At 50.3% G+C, this 18908-nt stretch overlaps 1 protein-coding gene across 1 annotated transcript in view; it reads left to right on the top strand.

Annotated features, from left to right (window-relative positions):
- The first annotated feature begins 322 nt into the window (after positions 1–322).
- Positions 323–18908, top strand: part of SCD5 (stearoyl-CoA desaturase 5) — a 156900-nt gene continuing 138314 nt past the window's right edge. The window contains exon 1 of the mRNA XM_067736399.1: positions 323–887. Within this exon, the coding sequence (XP_067592500.1) occupies positions 647–887 (241 nt within the window). The 5' untranslated portion in view covers positions 323–646. The remainder of the gene's footprint in view (positions 888–18908) is intronic.

The following is an 18908-nucleotide window of genomic DNA, read 5'->3' as shown; positions in this document are numbered from 1 at the left end:
GTAGCTTCAAAGCAAAAAGAAGTCTTTTCAAAAGGGAAGGGTATTTCTGGGAACCGTATAAACACACAACAGCTGCAGAAGTGCTGTGAGCCCCTCTGCAGGCTCCCTGACCTGGGAGCCACAGCTCACCCACCCGCGGGCGGAGGCTGCCCACTGCCTGCCGACCAGGATGCCCCGTCCGGCCCCGGGGAGCCCGGGCAGCGGAGGCCCAGGAGGCGCCTTTCTCTTTAAGAGCCCCACAGGCGATCCTGATTGGCTGTAGCTATGCAGGTCTTTCTTCCCAGCTCCCTCGGAGCGCTCCCTCCTCCGCCGCTTTCTCGGCTCTTTCCACACCCCCTCCCCCCACCCCGCTGCGTCCCCTCCAGACCCTGACGCTCGCCTCCTGTTCCTCGCCGCAGAGTTCAGCCCCGGCAGCGGTAAGGGTGACTCGCCAGCAACAGATGCCGGGCGCCAAGATTTGCATCCTTAAGCCACGCTGAACGCCAGGAAGAAAAGAGAAGGAAGCAGAGAAGCGTCGGGAAGGCGGGGACGGGAGGTGCGGAAATCCCCTCCTAAAAGGCAGAAGCCGTCGCCCGCCCCGGAGAGCGCCGCGCCGGCTGATCGCCAGCTTGCTGCCGCTGCCACGAGCGCCCGCCTCTCCCCAGCCATGCCAGGCCCGGCCGCCGGCGAGGGGAAGGTCCCCTTCCGCAACGCCAAGGAGGAAATCCGTGTGGGCTTCGGGGTCCAGGGCTCGGAGGGCGGCGGCGGCGGCCGGGAGAAGCCCGGCGCGCGCGGGCAGCGGCAGGACATCGTCTGGAGGAACGTCTTCCTGATGAGCCTGCTCCACTTGGGGGCCGTGTACTCCCTGGTGCTCATCCCCAAAGCCCAGCCGCTCACTCTGCTCTGGGGTAAGTTTCGCCGGCGCCCCCTGCGCCCCGGGCACCGAGGCGAGGCGGCGCCTGGTCGCGCGGGGTCGCGGGTCGCCACTGGCTTCGGGCGGTGCGGAGCCCCCCTCCGCTCTCCGCTCGCCTCCCCACCACGCGCCCCGGTCCCCCGGCCTGCAGTCGTCCGGCCTTTGGGACAGGCAGGTATTTCTGTGATGGTATTTTCAACTTCTGCCTCCCCCGCTGTCAGCTTGAGTAGGCGCCTTTGGCGGCGCCTGGATGGACTCGGGGTCCTTCGGCGCCACCGCTGTGCGCAGAGGCACACCGGCTGAACCCGGGTACCAGGGCGGGGAGACCGATGGGATGATTGTGTCGCCCAGGCGGGTCCCAGGGGCACTCCTTTCTGCGCCCTTCGGCTTCTCAGTCTCCTCTGTGGGCCACGGACCTTGGGGCCGAGTTGAGGACAAGAAAGGGACTTGGAGCGGGGGTGGAGAGACCCGGCACCGGATCAGTCTTGATGTTCGCGCAGGAGATGGAAGACACCAGTACCCTTCCTGCCCCTGCAAGGCCCCCATCCCTGCCCCCTCCGTGATCTTTTGTGCCCAGTTGCACTTCTATGGTCCCAGAAGTTTCTCGGCGAGCACACCAACCCCGCGGTGAGAGCGCTCTGCCCCCGGCACAAAGCTCAGACCATGGCCGAGCAGATCCCCTCCGGGACCTATCCCTTCTGACCAGTGCCTGTCTGTCACCGCACCTGTAGCTCTCCCTCTCGCCACCCTCTTTCCTAGCACCCCCAACCCTGCCGGCATGGGAGGGAGCCCAGGACCACCCCCCTCCAATCCCCCCCACCTCCCGGGGCCCGGGGGCCGAGTGCCTGCCCTACGTGACTCCGGTGGCTGACCTCAGAACCACTTCCAACACCCCCTGCCCCAGCAACTGGTTTTGGCCTCAGTCCCTGCAGTGGCCACGTTAGCCGAGACAAAAGGCGCTGGCCTTGATATCCTGGGCTGAGAATTGGACGAGGTGATCCAAGAAGCCCTTTCAGCTCTCCTTTCCGAGATCGCCAAGGAACGGGGGCAGGAGAAACACAACCTACTTTTATTCCCAGAGGGGAAGAGGAAGGAAGAAAATAAGAAAACCTTTTTCTGCAAGGTGTCTTATTTAGCATAGTGCCAGCTCCAAATGCCTGGGTTCATAATGGGGCCACTCGGTTCCAGGCTTTCCCCTGAAACTCTGCAGTCCCAGCTCTTGGAAGCAAACTCTTCCAGAAGATGGGTGCCTCTTAGGGGAGTGTGGCTGAGCAGAGCTGAGGAATGATGAGAGGGGCGGGGCGTCTTTGGGAATCTGTGAAGACTCCCAGAGCCCCCTAAGCTTTGGGTAACCTCCCTGCTCAGCCCTCCCCTGCTCAGTATACCTCTTCAATTCAGTGTCCTTTTCACCATCTTCTTTGCTGTTATGTGTTGGTTTCATTCTCCCTGTCTTCTTCCTTTACCTCCAGATGACTAGATTGTGAGATGCTCAGTCATTGCTTCATGGACACACTCCCCCCACCTGCCAACCAAAACCCTTATTGCCCTGGATCCTCCAGGGAGCTTCTCCCTCTCCACCCCACTCCTCCCTGCAGGGGCAGGACTGTGCCTTTGGACTTCAGAGCTCACCTGCATCCAGGGGATTGGGGCTTAGCTTTAATAGCTGCAGGGAGAAGTGAGCACTTAAAATATTGTCTTAGGGGCTTCCCTGGTGGCGCAGTGGTTGAGAGTCTGCCTGCCGATGCAGGGGACACGGGTTCGTGCCCTGGTCCGGGAAGATCCCACATGCCGCGGAGTGGCTGGGCCCGTGAGCCATGGCTGCTGAGCCTGCGCGTCTGGAGCCTGTGCTCCGCAACGGGAGAGGCCACAACAGTGAGAGGCCCGCGTACCACAAAAAAAAAAAAAAATATATATATATTGTCTTACATTCCTGGAGCTCCACAGACCCACAGGCTCCATCCCTTACAGCCACCCACCCGCTGGTTCTGGCATCCCACCAGGAGCCACAAGGACAAGGCCTCCTCTCCAGGTTTGCCACTCACCTCTGCCCTTTCCAGGCCACTCACTGTGGTGGAGACAGAATCTTTCTTCTGAAAGACCTTGGCCAGAAGACACCGTCCTCGGCCTCAAACTCCTCCAGCTTCCCCGGAGAAGTCAACACACTGCAGGATTCTGGGTTCCCCTTTGTGGGTGATGTTGCCAAGCCCATCCTGTGCCTTCCTGCATAGTCTTCTGCCTTAGCTACTTTTCATCAGTTCCATTCCCTGAATCTTGATTCACTCCCTACCTGGGTTTCATTGCTCCCCCGCTCCAAAAAAACCCAAACAAACAAACAGAAAAAGAGCCGACAGTGGTGGATATTGTAGTTTCAAGATTCAAACTTATGACTTAGAAACATTCCAAGTAAGTGAATGTTATCTGATGGATATCTTGTGAGAGAAGAAGTGAGGGAGAGAGACAGCTAAGATCAGTGTGCTGATGGCTAGAATCTTTAGGGAGACTGTTGATCAGGGTTATTTTCATTGAAAGCCCTGGTGCCTTGAGCTACAAGTTTCTCCCCACTGGATGCCCTTTTCATCATCTCTCCCACTGGCTCTGTCTAGTGTTAGGACCGAGTTCATGCACCAGTGGGCTGTTCATCCACTTCAGGGACCTGAGTTGTCAAGGCAGTAGGCTTAACTAGCCCATCTATTATTGCTTGCCACCCTCCACCCCAGGTATGGTTGCCCTGGAAACAGAAGGCATCCATGCAGAGCACCCAGCCAGAGGATGTTTTAGGTGTTCAGTTGTGCGAAGAGTAATTTGAGTGGCAGTAAAATGTCATCCATGAAAGATCCCATCAAGTTGTTCAGTCCAGACCTCCTCCACTGCCTCGCTCCCCACCCTTTTATGACTCTCCTTGGGCCCAGAGCAAGCTGTTTTCTCTTCTTATCCTTGTAGTTTTCTGAGTGGGCAGGCTGTCAGAACGGAATGCTCTTGGTGCCCACAGGTCCTGAGGGATGAGTTCATGACTTTTGAGGACAGAACACGACCTCCAGCTGGAGGAAAAATCTTCACCTGAAGCCTTGAGCTCAAAAAGTGCCTGCTTTGAGGGTTTTTGGCCAAAGGGGCAGTTGTTCATGCCCTGAATCCCAGGATGAGCAGAATAGGGGAGTGAGAGGCAGCAGTTGTGGTGTCGAGGTCAAAGTCCTGTGCTCCTTCCCAGCAGCTTTGCCCTGTCTCCAGGCATTCTGGCCATTGGTTTCCAAAAACATGAGGGACTTTTCTGGTTTCCCTTGAAATGTCATCCGAATCCCCTAAATATGCCTTGGTGACATCATGACAATTTCAGTGACAGTATCAGCATGCAAAACAGTAATATGCCCTGCTCCCTTCCATCTTGCCCCAGGGCAAATGTGACCATTGCTAAGGTAGATACAGGATTCTCTGGTACCCTTCAGGTTGCTGGAACACAGCCTATGGCGAGGAATCTGAGTGGTAGCAGGAATTGACAAGGCAGTCTAGCAGGAGGGAGGATCAGGAGAGGCTGGGGTTTGGAAGGTACTGGTCCATCAGTCAAATTCTGTCCAATTCTGGGCTTCCCTGGTGGCGCAGTGGTTGGGGGTCCGCCTGCTGATGCAGGGGACACGGGTTCGTGCCCCGATCCGGGAGGATCCCACGTGCTGCGGAGCGGCTGGGCCCATGGGCCGTGGCTGCTGAGCCTGCGCGTCCGGAGCCTGTGCTCCGCAACGGGAGAGGCCACAACAGTGAGAGAGGCCCGCGTACCGCAAAAAAAAAAAAAAAAAAAAAAAAATTCTGTCCAATTCTGAGAGTTGCCCAAAGATGAGTTGTCTTCGGTCAGGCCTTGGGTAACCTGAATCCACACCTTCGATGGTCCTGATGTCTTTGTTGTGCTTCTTTTTCCATCAAATCCCTAACATTGTTGAGGCGCTCCAAGAATGCGTGGCCATGGACTTCTGTTTTACCTCCGGGTTTTCTAGGGTGAGCACAGCTCAGAAGAGAAACAACTGAGAATGTGAATCCTTGCTCTCCTACTTACTTACCAGCTGCATGGCCTTGGGCAAATGAACATCTCCAGACCTCAGCTTTCTCACCTGTAAAATGGGTATATCAATACTTCTTGCTCATGAGGTTGTGAGAATTAAATTCAATAATAGGTGTAAACTACTTAGCACAGTGCCTGCACCTTGGCTGATGTCCAGTAATTGTTAGCTGCTCTTATTATTCTTGGTCCTGATACTGGCTTTTTTTCTTTAGTAGAAGGAAAAAAGGCCCTCTTGCAGCACAATCAATTCTACAAAGCTGGCACACAACATGGCTTCGTTGCCTCTCTTGCATGGAAAAGGTTGCTTTGGCTTGGGAAACAAGGGTTCTTTCTCAAAGTCTCCAAAGAGAAATGAACACAGATCCCCCTGTCCCTCCTCCCTCCCCCATTCCCTTCTCTTTCATCCTCTCTTCCTCCTATTTTCCTCCAGAAGGCCACTATTTTGTAAATAAGAATCTTTTTGTTCAGCTGATAACTCACCTGGTCTTCAGTGTTTTCTTTGGGGCTTTTTGACCGTTGCAATTGCTGTAAAAACAGGGCCAAATCATTTCTCCTAAATGTCTTAGGGTCTCAGTTTTGACTTTTTTCCCCGTTTCTGTCTCCTTGAATCATCTTTTTTTTTTTTTAATCTTTAATGCTCAAGCTACTAAAAAACTGAAAAACATAAATGAATCTTCCTTTTAAACCTTGTAATTCCCAGCCCATTGTTGCAACTCTTGCATTTTTAATAACCAGGCAAGCACTAAGAGCCCTCCCCAAGGCTGGGTGGAGTGCAGCGAAACCTGAGAGAATGGAGTGTGCTTTTGCTGGCTTAATAGTCTAAACAAATATAAATATAGGTTGAGGTTAACATTATTAACTCGTTTTTTTTCTAACACTGGTCAAGGTCACTGCCAACTGCACTGTCATCCTGAAATGTGAAGTCGCTCTGCAGAGTAGAAACCAGAGCTGGAATCCCAGCATTGCCACTTAGTTCAACTTCAGGCGGGTCCCTTTCCAGTGTGTGCGCCTCCGTTTCCTGGTCTCTGAAATAGGGATGATAATACTGAGCTGAAAGTTGTTTTAAGAATCAGGGAAAATGTCAAACTGGTGCCAGAGGATAGACACGCAATGCTCTCTGTTACTACCAACCCCACCGTGGGCCAGGCGTCAGGGAACCTGCAGGGCTTCCGTGTCTGTTTGTCTGGGACTTCTTGTGGCTCGAATATAAGGCATAGCCTTTACATCCAAAGAAATGATCCTGACCTCGTGTAACATTTAGTTCTCATCTTACCCTGATTTGTGTATTGTATAAAATCATAATAATTGCTTGGAAAAGTCACTGAGAGATTTACAAAAGGGTGACACAGTCATGGTGGTTTCTCTAAATTTTTATGAAAGGCAACATCGTATTTGGTTGGCATTGTTCCTGTTGAGCATTTATGATGACATTCTGTAGTCTCTGGTGTGCAGTCTCGCCATCCCTCTGCTGTGATGTGTCCTGCTTCTGTGGAAGTGCCACCCTGGGGTTAAGAGTATGGATGTTAGAGTCAGAGGATGTGGGTTCAAGGCCTAGCTATAGCCTTGGGCAGATCGCTCACCCTCCCTAGCCTCAGTGTCCCCAGCTGCACAGTGAGAACAGCAGTACAACCAGCGGCATGTCGCAGCTGGAGTGAAAGGAAGGAGAGTAAGGAACTTGGCCCTTGGTGCTTCCCTTCACTCCTTCCCTTCCTTTAGCTCCCCCTGTGGTGGCTGGGACTTGTTCCGGCTGCCCCCTGGTTGTCAGAAAGCCCTGGTCAGGGGTAAAGCAGTTGGTTTTCTGACTTTGTTTTCCCTGGCAATGGGATGGTGGCCACCCCAACAGGGACCCGCTATCCTCCCTCATAAATGTCTGCCGTTTGTTCACTCTGAGTGTGAACGGCCACGAGAGAGAGCCTCACAGTTGCACGTGCAGTCATATATACATTTGTCCACTAATTCATTCATTTTTTTCCTTTTCAACTATTGTCAAAACATATCAGAATCACTTGGGGATCCTTTGAAATATTCAGAAGCCTGGCGCCCCCCCCCCCCCCCACCCCGCCGCCAGACCTACTGCACTGGAATCTGTAGGAGTGAGGTTCTGGCTTTTTTATTTATTTGAAAAAGGCATTAAGGTGTTTCTGATGCACAGCGGGGCTGAGAACCATTATTTAATTCCCTTATCCACATTCAATTATGCTTATTACTCACCCATTACATGCCAGGCACCGACACCATCCCTGACTTCGTGGCACTTAAGGCCAGTTGGAGAGACAGACGGGTGCACAGGTGAGAACCGCCAAGGCAGCATTAGCTGCAGGTGCCAGCCTGGGGGAGTTGGGGCGGCTTCCCAGAGGAGGAGGTGGCTGGACTGAGCCTCCAGGAGGCCCGAGGCTGGCTGGCCGAGGGGTTTGGATGAGATGGCATTGTAGCCACAGGCTACAGATCTCCCGAGGGGAGAGAGGAGAGCCAGTCAAGGACCTGATGGTTCAGCAAGGCTGAAGGTGATCAGGGCCCAGATCCAGGGCAGGAAGATTCAACAGGAACACAAAGACTGGGAGGAGATCAGGCTTTCGGGGAGGCTGCCCTTCAGCCTCTCCCTGCCTCGCACCTCCTCTCACCCGCCTCACACACCAGTGGCTCTGGGTGTATAACTTCAAGACCAGACACATGGCAGTGGGATGAGTGAGTCTGAAGATTTTCAGGAAAGACCCTGAGACCTTGGAGCAGGTGTGCAGTGGGACCAGGCACTTCCCTCAGGCTGGCCAGAGCTGAGGGAGAGCTAGAAATAATGTCTCAGCTGGGCCTTTGATCTCACAGATTCAGGGATATTGTCCCAGGACTAAATTACTAAAAAGCCCCAAGGGTATAATAGCACAGGCACACCAGACCCAGGACTCTCTCCTCCTCCTGTGTTCCTCTTTCCTCTGTTTCTCAGAGGTACAGGTGTGTAGGGGAGTTCTTCTCACCTCACTTCCTCCCTTGAACCTGAGCTTAAACAGCTGGTTCTCACTACCCTCCTTCTTTTTTTTTTTTTTTTTTTGCGGTACGTGGGCCTCTCACTGCTGCGGCCTCTCCCGTTGCGGAGCACAGGCTCCGGACGCGCAGGCTTAGTGACCATGGCTCACGGGCCCAGCCACTCCGCGGCATGTGGGATCTTCCCAGACCGGGGCACAAACCCGTGTCCCCTGCATCAGCAGGCAGACTCTCAACCACTGTGCCACCAGGGAAGCCCCACTACCCTCCTTCTTAATGTCCTGCTTCCCATTTCTGCAGCTTATTTCAGAGGGCTTTGTGGGTCCCTGCAGGCTGTGGTCCAGCAACATCACCTGGGAGCTTGTTATAAAGAAAGACTCTCAGACCCCACCCTGGACCTATTGAATCGCTACCTGTACTGATAAGGTCTCCAGGTGACCCATCTGCACTGAACTTAGAGAAGCACTCCCTCAAGTCAGGCCACAGGCCGACGGGTCAGAGAAGCTGCTCACGGTTGGGATTTGGCAACTCTTTCTTTTTCCGTTTAATGGCCTCCTCCCCTTTGCCTTCCCTCCTCCCCTCCTGCCTCCTTGTAGCTTATTTTAGAACATGTCGGGATCCTGCTTCCCTTGCCAACAAAATGCTGTTGCTAAAATTTTTCAGCTGGCAGCAGTGATGTTTAATTCATGGGCTAGAAAATTAATTTTATTTTCATGAGTAGAGCTGGAGAAAAATAACAGGAAGTCTCTGTGCATGGCCCTTGGGAATTCAGCTTGTCTATTTAATAGATGAACTGGTAAAGGTGAGGATGCCTCAGGAAAGGGCCACCTTCCACAAAGGATGCTTTTGGCTGCAAGTAGCACAAAACTCAACGTAGGATGGCATAAAAGATAAAGAAAATTTCTAATTTCACTGGTAAGTAATCCCAAGGTAGGGCACTTATGGGATGACTCAGTAATAACATCAAAGAGCAGGTTTCATTTCTGCCATGGTGGCCTTGTGGAGTTTAGTTTTCCTTGTGGTTACAAGATGGCTGCCAGAGTTCCAGGAGTTACAACAATGTCCTACAGAAGAAGAGAGAGGCTGCCCCTTCCTGAAGTCTCATCAGAGAGAAACTCTCTCCTGGTCATCTCACAGCTGATGTCTCCTCAAGTCTCACTTGCAGGATTGTGTCCCAAGTCCCTTGTTAAACCATCGTTGGCAAGGGATTCAGGCTAATCAGGGTTAGCCACTGAGCCACATGCCACATGAGGCAGGGGTTAAGAGCCAAACAAAACCCAGGCTCTGGGGGAAGGGAGAAGAGGGCATGGCTGCTGGGACAGCCAACACCTCTGCTCCAGGGCCTGCCTTTACTCCCTCCCATGACTTTCCCTCTTTGGTGTCACCTCCATTCCATGGAAAGGCTCTGATTTCATACTTTAGCACGCTCTTCCCCTCTACTCCCTACCCGTTCAGCTTGTCTCCAGTCCTGCTGTCATTTCAGTGAGTTGTAAATGTCTGCCTTTTCCATGAGGCTGTGAGCTCTCCCATGGCACATCTGCCTCCCCAGAACCTGGCAATGGCCTCTGCTCAACATACACTGTGCTGGGGGAATGGATGAAGGAAGAGACGAATGAATGAGTTTAATCTTTGTGTGGCCTTTCTTTCTAAGGAAAGTTTTCATGTTGTTTCATAACTTTAAAGATATTTCTGCCCCTGTAAAAGAACTTTCCGTGTGATTTTGGGGAAAGGACTGGGGAGAGAGAAGCCTTTCTCAGTGCCCCAAGAATCTGCATGCCCCTCTGCACCCATGTCCACCTGGGAGACACCCTGACCTCAGTGAGGAGCTTGCAGAATTCTTTATCGCTCTTCTGGGTTTTTATGGGGTGAGACGGGGCTGGAGAAGGTTGCTCTGGGTACAGGGAAGTGTTAAATGCCTTGTGGGAGAATGGAATTAAAAAGAAAAAGATGGACAATGAGTGACTTAGAATGTGTTCTTTTTTTTTTTATTTTTTTTTTGGCGGTACACGGGCCTCTCACTGTCGTGGCCTCTCCCATTGCGGAGCACAGGCTCCGGATGCGCAGGCTCAGTGGCCATGGCTCACGGGCCCAGCCGCTCCGCGGCATGTGGGATCTTGCTGGACCGGGGCACGAACCCGTGTCCCCCGCATCGGCAGGCGGACTCTCAACCACTGCGCCACGAGGGAAGCCCAGAATGTGTTCTTTACCAAGGTTTTCCACGGACACACTTTCCTCAGACTGATGAATGGGTTTCTTGGCTGGTCATTGTCTTCATTGTTCAGGCGACACAGAACGTCAGTGATGACCTCACGGTCAGATTTCTGTTCTCTTGCCTCAAATTTTACTTAAAAGGGCATTTAAAAGTCCACTTTAAAAAAAAAAAGTCCACTTAACCTTGCCCAACAGGTACTTTTTTTTTTAAATAAATGTATTTATTCATTTTTGGCGCGTTGGGTTTTCGCTGCTGCGTGCAGGCTTTCTCTAGTTGCGGCGAGCCGGGGCTACTCTTCGTTGTGGTGCCCGGGCTTCTCATTGCAGTGGCTTCTCTTGTTGCGGAGCACAGGCTCTAGGCGCGCGAGCCTCAGTAGTTGTGGCACACGGGCTTGGTTGCTCTGCGGCATGTGGGATCTTCCTGGACCAGGGCTCGAACCCGTGTCCCCTGCATTGGCAGGCGGATTCCCAACCATTGTACTACCTGGGAAGCCCTGCCCTTGAAATGGAAAAAAAAAAAAATCAAATACCAGTGGACTTGGAAATGAAGAGGTACAAGAATAGAGTTTAGAACTCACGTTTAAATTTGTTTTCTTCCTGTATCACTGTCTGTTGTATGAATACCATCATGCACTTGCAATTTGACTGTATTGGTTTTAGCTTGGTTCCCTAAAGAGACAATGATTGTAAATGCAACCTGTGACCTAAATGAGCAAGGCCATCTCCCAAAGCATCCTCCACTTCATCATCAAAAAACATTTATCAAGCAAGCAATTAATTTCCTATGGTCTTGAGCCAGGCACTGTGTAAAAAAACAGAGACCTGGTTTCTACCCTCCTATTTTTTTTTTTTTTTTTTTTTTTGCGGTACGCGGGCCTCTCACTGTTGTGGCCTCTCCCGTTGCGGAGCACAGACTCCGGACGCGCAGGCTCAGCGGCCATGGCTCACGGGCCCAGCCGCTCTGCGGCATGGGGAACTTTCCGGACTGGGGCACAAACCCATGTCCCTTGCATCGGCAGGCAGACTCTCAACCACTGCGCCACCAGGGAAGCCCCCTCCTACCTTTTATAACTCAGAGAACAGCTGTAATTTTCCCCAAGTAGTGTATCCAACTTAATGTTCTCTTGGCATGAGTAGAAGTGGAAAATACTCTTACTTCTTTAAAAGTTCTGTGCATGAAATTAGAAATGAATTTCTAAAATGTAACTGTTTCCTGAAGTAGTTTGTCGATTCCCTCCTCTAATAAATACATTCATAAGAAGCTTTTGCAGATGGTTACAATGAAGATCGTCTCTATTCTCAGCCTGTGAGTCACTGGAGTGTCCCTGAAAGCATTTGTTTTGCCCTAGAGTCTCTATAAGCAAAAGGTATTTATTAGCAAGTGTGAATAATGCCCACATATCTCCCCCTCCCATCTCCCACCCCCAAATCCATTGTGTTTGGCTCCCTAGCTCCTGACAAGTGGGTGAGTCATTAACATTTTTGAGCTCTGCTTGAATTACTCCAGGGTCTTGACTCTATCTGGAGCTCTGGGGAGAGTTGTCGCTACCCTCTGAGCATAGACTGGGTACGAACCTAAACTTGGCAGAGCTCCCAGGAAGGTTGGAATAAACCACAGTTATTAGTGCTAATATTCCTTCATGCACAGAGCTGGTAGTCAGTCAGTGTTCGCCCAGTGGTTAAAATCATTGGATAACTGTGCCTTCCCTGGTACTCCTGGAATTCCCAACAATCCAAGAGCTAAAGGGTCAATACCTGGCTCAGCTGCACGGCTTAAATCTAAAAATAAATCTGTTCTCGGGCTTCCCTGGTGGCGCAGTGGTTGAGAGTCCTCCTGCCGATGCTAGGGGACATGGGTTCGTGCCCCGGTCTGGGAAGATCCCACATGCCGCGGAGAGGCTGGGACCGTGAGCCATGGCCGCTGAGCCTGCGCGTCCGGAGCCTGTGCTCCGCAACGGGAGAGGCCACAACAGTGAGAGGCCCACGTACCACAAAAAATAAATAAATAATAACAGCAAGATATAACTTAAAAAAAAATAAATAAATAAATAAAAATAAACCTGTTCTCATTGGTTTTGGTTGGTTGGTGCCCTTGTGGGTTGTCAGTTGTTTTTTAATTGAAGTATAGTTGATTTACAATATTGTGTTACTTTCACATGTATAGCAAAGTAATTTGGAGGTATATATATATATATATATATATATATATATATATATTCTTTTTTTGATTCTTCTCCATTATAGGTTATTATAAGATATTGAATATAGTTCCCTATGGTGTACTCAATTTTTTTTTTTTTTTTTTTGCGGTACGCGGGCCTCTCACTGTTGTGGCCTCTCCCGTTGCGGAGCACAGGCTCCGGACGCGCAGGCTCAGCGGCCATGGCTCACGGGCCCAGCCGCTCTGCGGCATGTGGGATCTTGCTGGACCGGGGCACGGACCCGTGTCCCCTGCATTGGCAGGCAGACTCTCAACCACTGCGCCACCAGGGAAGCCCTCAAATATTTTTAATATCATCTCTGCATATGCGTTTTCTTGTTATCATATGATTCATATAATCTTGAGCTTCTATCATTTTCTGTTTTAACTGAATGAGAACTTTGAAAAAATCAGTCAGTCATTCTGGCTTAAATTTATATCCTAAATCATGCAAGGAAAGGTACTAGGGCCCAACCTAAGTTCTGGGGTTGAACGTAAATCACCTGTCCTAATAAAAACTTCTTTTGTGATAGAGGCAATGTGTGTCTAAAAGGTGATTTTTATTTTCTAGTTTATAATTGTCTTTATGTAAGATTCCCCCCAAAAGATTTGATATTAATCATCAGAAAAAAATAACATTGGAAAAGTCAGATTGTGAAGGTGTATCGTTAAGTGTTGGGAGTTGGGAGGACAGAACGTGGAGGACCTTACCACTAATCCAGGTGGTACTCCTAGCTCACAGGTCATTGCCCGTGATGTTGTGGATGGTGTCTAGGCTCCCAGCAGCCCAGGGTCGGTGCCACTCAAACCATACCTGAGGCTTGGTACAGGGAATTGTTTTAATGATAGAAAATTTCAAACATACATAAAAGTAAAGAGAAAGGAGTCTCTATCCCCACACCCACCCCTCACCTGGGGATTTTTTTGGGTAACTTTTTATTTTGATATATAATTTCAGATACATAGAACAGTTGTAAGAACAGTACAGGGAACTCCCATATACTCTATGCAGACTGAACAATTTCCATCATATTCTCTATGTGTATATGTATACATATGTGTGACTACTATTTTTTCTGAGCCATTTGAGAATAAGTCAGAGATATTGTGTCCTTTTATCTCTAAATACTTCAGTATGTATTTCCTAACAGTAAGAATACAACCACAGTACAATGTTCAAAACCAGGAATTTAACCTTGATATTATCTTTTTTTTTTTTTTTTTGGCCATGCCCAGCAGCATATGGGATCTTAATTCACCCACCAGGAATGGAACAGGCCCCTGCTGCTTTGGAAGCACAGAGTCTTAACCACTGGACCACCAGGGAAGTCCCAATCTTGATATTATCTAATCCACAGTGGATAGCCAAATGTCATCAGGTACCCTAGCAATATCATTTATAGCTTTTTTTTTTCCCCTTTCGGATTAGGTTGAAGCAAATTCAAGACAATTGCATCTGTAAATACTTAAGTATCCAGTATTAGTCGGGGTAATTCTGGCTACATCGTCCACATGGAAAACCTCGGGGGCCACCTTTCCCCTATCAACTGCCCCCAGCTCTTTGCGGTAAAACATTTGTGAGGGGCAGTTTTCAGAAGTGGGAAGGGGTAGAAACTGAGAAGCAGACATAGGTAATGAGCGAGACAGTAGTTCTCAGGCTGATCTGCAGACTGTGTATTGGGGGTCATCTGAGTTGCTCGTGCAACGTGCAGAACAGGGGGCTCTACCCAGGCCCTACAGGATAAGAACCTCGGGGAGTGACCAGAACTCTGCATTTTAACAGGTGCCATGGGTACCTCTCATACCCTGTGGGCTGGAGGTGCTCTGACCTGGAGGCAGGTGACCTGGGAGTGATGCTGTGTCCCTAGCAGTTTAGTGTCACATCCCCACACACCTGCCCCGTCTCAGAACAGGTGCAAGGCTTTTACATTGCCTCCAATTCCACTAGCCCGAGACTCCTTAGGGTTGATAAGAGGCAGCATTTGGGGAATGGGAATACCTGCAGGGGCTCCTTTCTCAGCACACAGCTTCTTACACAGGGCTGAAACCTTTCTTAGGACTGCGGAGGGGACTCAGGTGTGGCAGCCAACTGCGCAGCCTCAGCGCCTCCCTGCCCGATCTTCCCCTCCAGGAAGGCAGCACCAGTATGAGTAACGGTGGCACCATTATTATCGTTCCCAGAACCAGACAGCGAGTTGGTGCTGGAAATCCGCTATATAGATGTGACCGCGTTCAGGAAACGTGTCCATTCAAAAAATGGAGGTCGGTGGAGCCCTTCTCTCGGGCCCCTTTCATCTCTGAGGGTCGGGGCTTTCCAGTCATCTTCATTTGCTGAGGAGCAGATACTTCTTAGACCATGCAGCCGGGGACGCAGTGCAGCTCTGTCCGGGACAAGGCACACTTTAGGGGCATCCTGGACCCAGGCTTCTCTGCTACCTGAGATACAAGGACCCTTGTAAACGATTCTGACCCACCAAGAGATGACGACCACTGGGGAGACGCTCTAGATGTTCACTGTGCATCCGATGGGCGGCAGTGGGCTTAATTCTAACCTGCATCCTGTCAATGTGGCCACGTGACAAAGGTGACCACGTGACACAGGTGACCCCCTCCCCTCACCTAGGACAGTAATCCAAGTGGCTGTTTCAGTTCCTCCCGCTGTTGAGTCTTCCTCTCCGTTCTCCTGAAAAGGCGCTGTGCTCTCCAAGTCCTTTTCCATTTTAGCACGAGTGTTTCTCAAGCTGTAGCTCGTGCCAGTTTAGATCTCGGGGCTCATTCAGCCTTGCTCAGGGCAGCCGGGCTGGGTTTCTCTCATTCAGAGATAAGTGTGAAGAGAGCCTTCCAAACCCAGGCAGGCTTGGAGTCTTCACAGAGAAAGAGAGACGCAAAGTCCTGAAAGCAGAGCTCGCGCTGGCGCTGTGCCCAGACTGCGCGACGTGTGGGAGCAGCTCCCAGAGAAGCAAACAGACAAGTGGGCCTCCTTGGCCCCCTGGGGCTGCCAGGTGCTTCTTCAGTCTAAAGGCTGGAGACAAGAGTCTGGAGTCAGATACAGCTTTGCTAATTAGCAAACGTTCTAATCTCCCAAGTCTCTCCCTGGTCAGGGCCATTCCTAGTGGACATGAATTGGGTTTATGAAAAAAGTATTTGAAAGTGCCAAAAAGGTTCCCGCACCATCGTGATGATGCTGACAAGGCAGATTGATGATCTGATGTCTACCCGGGCTCAGGAGCAAGTGAGGGAGCACTTCTGGGGTGCGCTTTTCCACCTGCTTGGAGACAGGCAGGTGGAGAGATTTAGATGACTAATTAACTTGTATTTTGCACACATTTATGGACATGTGCCCATCATGGGCCAGATGCTGGGAATACACAGGTGAGCAAGCTATCATTCCTGCCCACAAGATGCTCACGATCTAGAAGAGGAGACAGACCTAGGAGAATTGTAACTCAGTGCGATGGATGCCAGGACCGAAGTGGGCCTGAGGTGCAGGGATGGCTAGAGGAGGTGGGCGTTGTAACTGTTTTAATCCACACAACAATAAACCTCCAGGGTCTAAATGTCTTCACGGCTGTTCTGAACAACAGCAAAACTTTGCAAGCAAAATTATTTCATAACTAATGTAGAGGGGAAGCTTAACCCAATGAATGCATTTGGTGGCAAAATCTGACCTAAACTGTTTATCCTTTTAAGTCTGAATGTTCGTATCGATGTGTTTGATGACAGACCCACCATGGGTATTACCATAATGCATAGGCACTCTATTACCTTTATCAAGTCTGAAAAATTCTGAACCTTGAAGCACATCTGACCCTTGGGTTTTGATGAGGGACTGTGGACTTGTCCTGGTATCGTCTGCATTTTGCATCTGCGGAGGCAGAATGCAGGGCGGACTCATTTGCCCAAGATCCAGAGCTGGTAAGGGGCAGTCAGGGCTTGCGGGAATGTCCTTCTGATGCCTGAGCCCTGCTGGGCACCCTCAGGTGACACTGCCTTGAAAGGCACCGACTTACACAGCAGTGGTTTGGGCACCGGACTCGTGGGTGGCTCTGGAGTGGGGATGGATTGGATAGCATTGCCCAGGGATGTACCCAGGTGGCCGTGACGGGGATGTGGGTGTCAGTCTCCCCCTTGGCCCAGGCTCATCCACCTCACGCTGGTGGTAGTCCCTATTTAACAGGGAATGGGGATTTTGTGCCTCTCTGCCCACAAGATATGCTGTTGCCGTGTCAGAATCTGTCCACCGCCACCCCCCGCCCAGGTTATCTCTCACTGCTTCTTGTCTCCATTCCTTGAACATTTTGTTCCCATCACTGGCTTCTGGTCTGTTACCCCTAAGGTCTCTTCAACCAGTGGGAAAGAGGTACTTGTTAATAATTCTGGTGTTTTGTAGGTTGGCCCTGGGATCAACTTTGTGTACAGGCAGGAAGTAGCCAACAGGGATAAGTGATTTTAGGGACACAGGCCTTTAACAGCCTTCAAATTACCTTCCTTAGCTGTCCTAGCAATTGGAGCAGGGGTTCTGGGCTGAGGCTGGATGCTTCAGCGGTTTCATGAGCCCCCGAAATAGGTTTTGTGTGTGTTGACGTTTTTCTTTCATTGGATTCTCAGCAGAGCCTGTGACTTTAAAAAGGTTAAGTGCTGCTGGGTTGGAGTGAGGCTCATTAAACATGTCAGCATTTCCCAAAAGGATAAACAGTAAATGAGTGTTCATTTATATACTCTCTTCCATTATCCTTTCGTGTATCTATAGTCAGTATGATCACTTTCATGCTTTAGTTAATAGCTAGGATAGTTAAGCCTTGATAGGCTGAAGGGAAAACTTGGGAGCTTCTGGATTCAATAGGCCTTTATGGGGTAGGTCCACCTGGAGTCCCCCAAATGAGGGATCCCCTTGGATTGTGGCACAACCCAAGGACAAAAAACAAAGGGTGTTTTTCATCACTTTGCTTACTTCATAATTTTGCCAGGCCTTCTCATCACGAGGGAAGCAGTGACAGTTCCTCCAAGGGCCTTTCCCTGCCTCAGCTTAGCTCTGCTTGTTAAACACACCCTGGTGATAAGAATCTAAGGAGGTAGTGCATGATTTTCCTCTTGCTGCTGTAACAAATTATCACAAAGTTAGTGACTTACAGCAAAACAAATTTATAAACTGACAGTTCCATAGGTTAGAAGTCCGACACAGTTCTCGCTGGGTTAAAATCAAGGTGGCAACAGGGCGACGTTCTTTTCTGGAGGCTCTGGGGGAGAATTCTGTTCCCTTGCCTTTTCCAGTTTCTGGAGGCTGCCTGCATTTCTTGCCTCATGGCCCCTTGTTCTGTCTCCAAAGCCAGGCTCTATCTTCGACCTAGAGGGTCAAGTCCCTCTCACATAGCATCACTCTGACCTCCTCTTCTGATTCTCTTCCACTTTTAAGGACCCTTGTGGTTACATTGGTCCCACTTGGACAATTCGGGATAATCTCATCTTTGAAGTCAGCTGATTAGCAACCTTAATTCCATCTGTAACGTTACTTCCCCTTTGACATGTAATGTAACATATTCACAGGTACCAGGACGTGGACATCTTTGGGACATCATTATGCCTACCACACCCAGACACCAAAGAAAACTAATCTGCATTAATTCCTTTGGTTATTATAGGTACCACCTGGACAGAAACGCTCAGTTATGTATAACCTTCCTTTGAGGAGAGCTTGTCCTTTTGAGAGGCATATCAGAGGGTCACGGCGTTGCAGGTTCTCTGACCTCATCCTCCCCTTCCTGGGACTGGGGGGGAATGTCTGGCCATCCCACAGGTTGTGACCTACTTTCCAGGAACAGCCCTGGAGCATGTAGCCCTCTTAGAGACCTTCTAAAGGATGTGTTGATGCTAATGTTTGACTGCCCCCTCTGGCTAGTCCCAGGGGTGACGTATGTTAGCAAAAATTGTCTGGAGGCAGCTTAGGGTCTTGAAACCATCAGATAAACATTTTATTAGGGATGTGTGTGAGGAGAGATTCCTGGCCTGCCTGGAATGTAATTTATGGTTGTGTGTGCAGTGTGTGAGCAGGGATGAGAGGACAGAGATGGGAAAACAGAGACCCAACAGTAACATTAGCCACAGAAACAGGTGCAAGTCTATGCAGGAAAATGCAGAGCGGAAAAAAGTCCCTGGTCATTTGACTTGTGTCACACAAAAATGGCAGCAAGACCTTGGAGGGTAGGATGTTCATGGGGGAAAAGGAGTCTCAAGCCGGAAGCAGCAGCTTTCTGGGCAGAGGGCCTTTGTCTTGGTGAGGAGATATTGGCCAATTGCATGGATCTGGGGCTTTTGTTGGTTTTGTTTTGGTTCTAAACGGTGGTCGGAAAAGCGTCTCTTACAGTGACTGTGTGCAGACCTGGCCCTGCGCAAACTCCTGAGATTGGGGGCAGGGAAGGTAGGGAGAAGGTGACCAAGAAACTTTCCCGGAAGCAGGACCAGCTACATAATTTACAGGGCTGAGTGTAAAATAAAAATACAGGGCCCTTGTTCAATGATTATCAAGAATTTCAAGATGGTGGTGGCAGAGTATTTAGCCAAGCATGGGGCCCTCCTACGGCCTTGCG

The sequence above is a fragment of the Pseudorca crassidens genome, chromosome 4, assembly GCF_039906515.1.
Source record: "Pseudorca crassidens isolate mPseCra1 chromosome 4, mPseCra1.hap1, whole genome shotgun sequence".
In the NCBI taxonomy this organism is placed as follows: Eukaryota; Metazoa; Chordata; class Mammalia; order Artiodactyla; family Delphinidae; genus Pseudorca; species Pseudorca crassidens.
The sequence above is the reverse complement of the archived record's forward strand: the minus strand, read 5'-3'. Positions and strand labels throughout refer to the sequence as shown.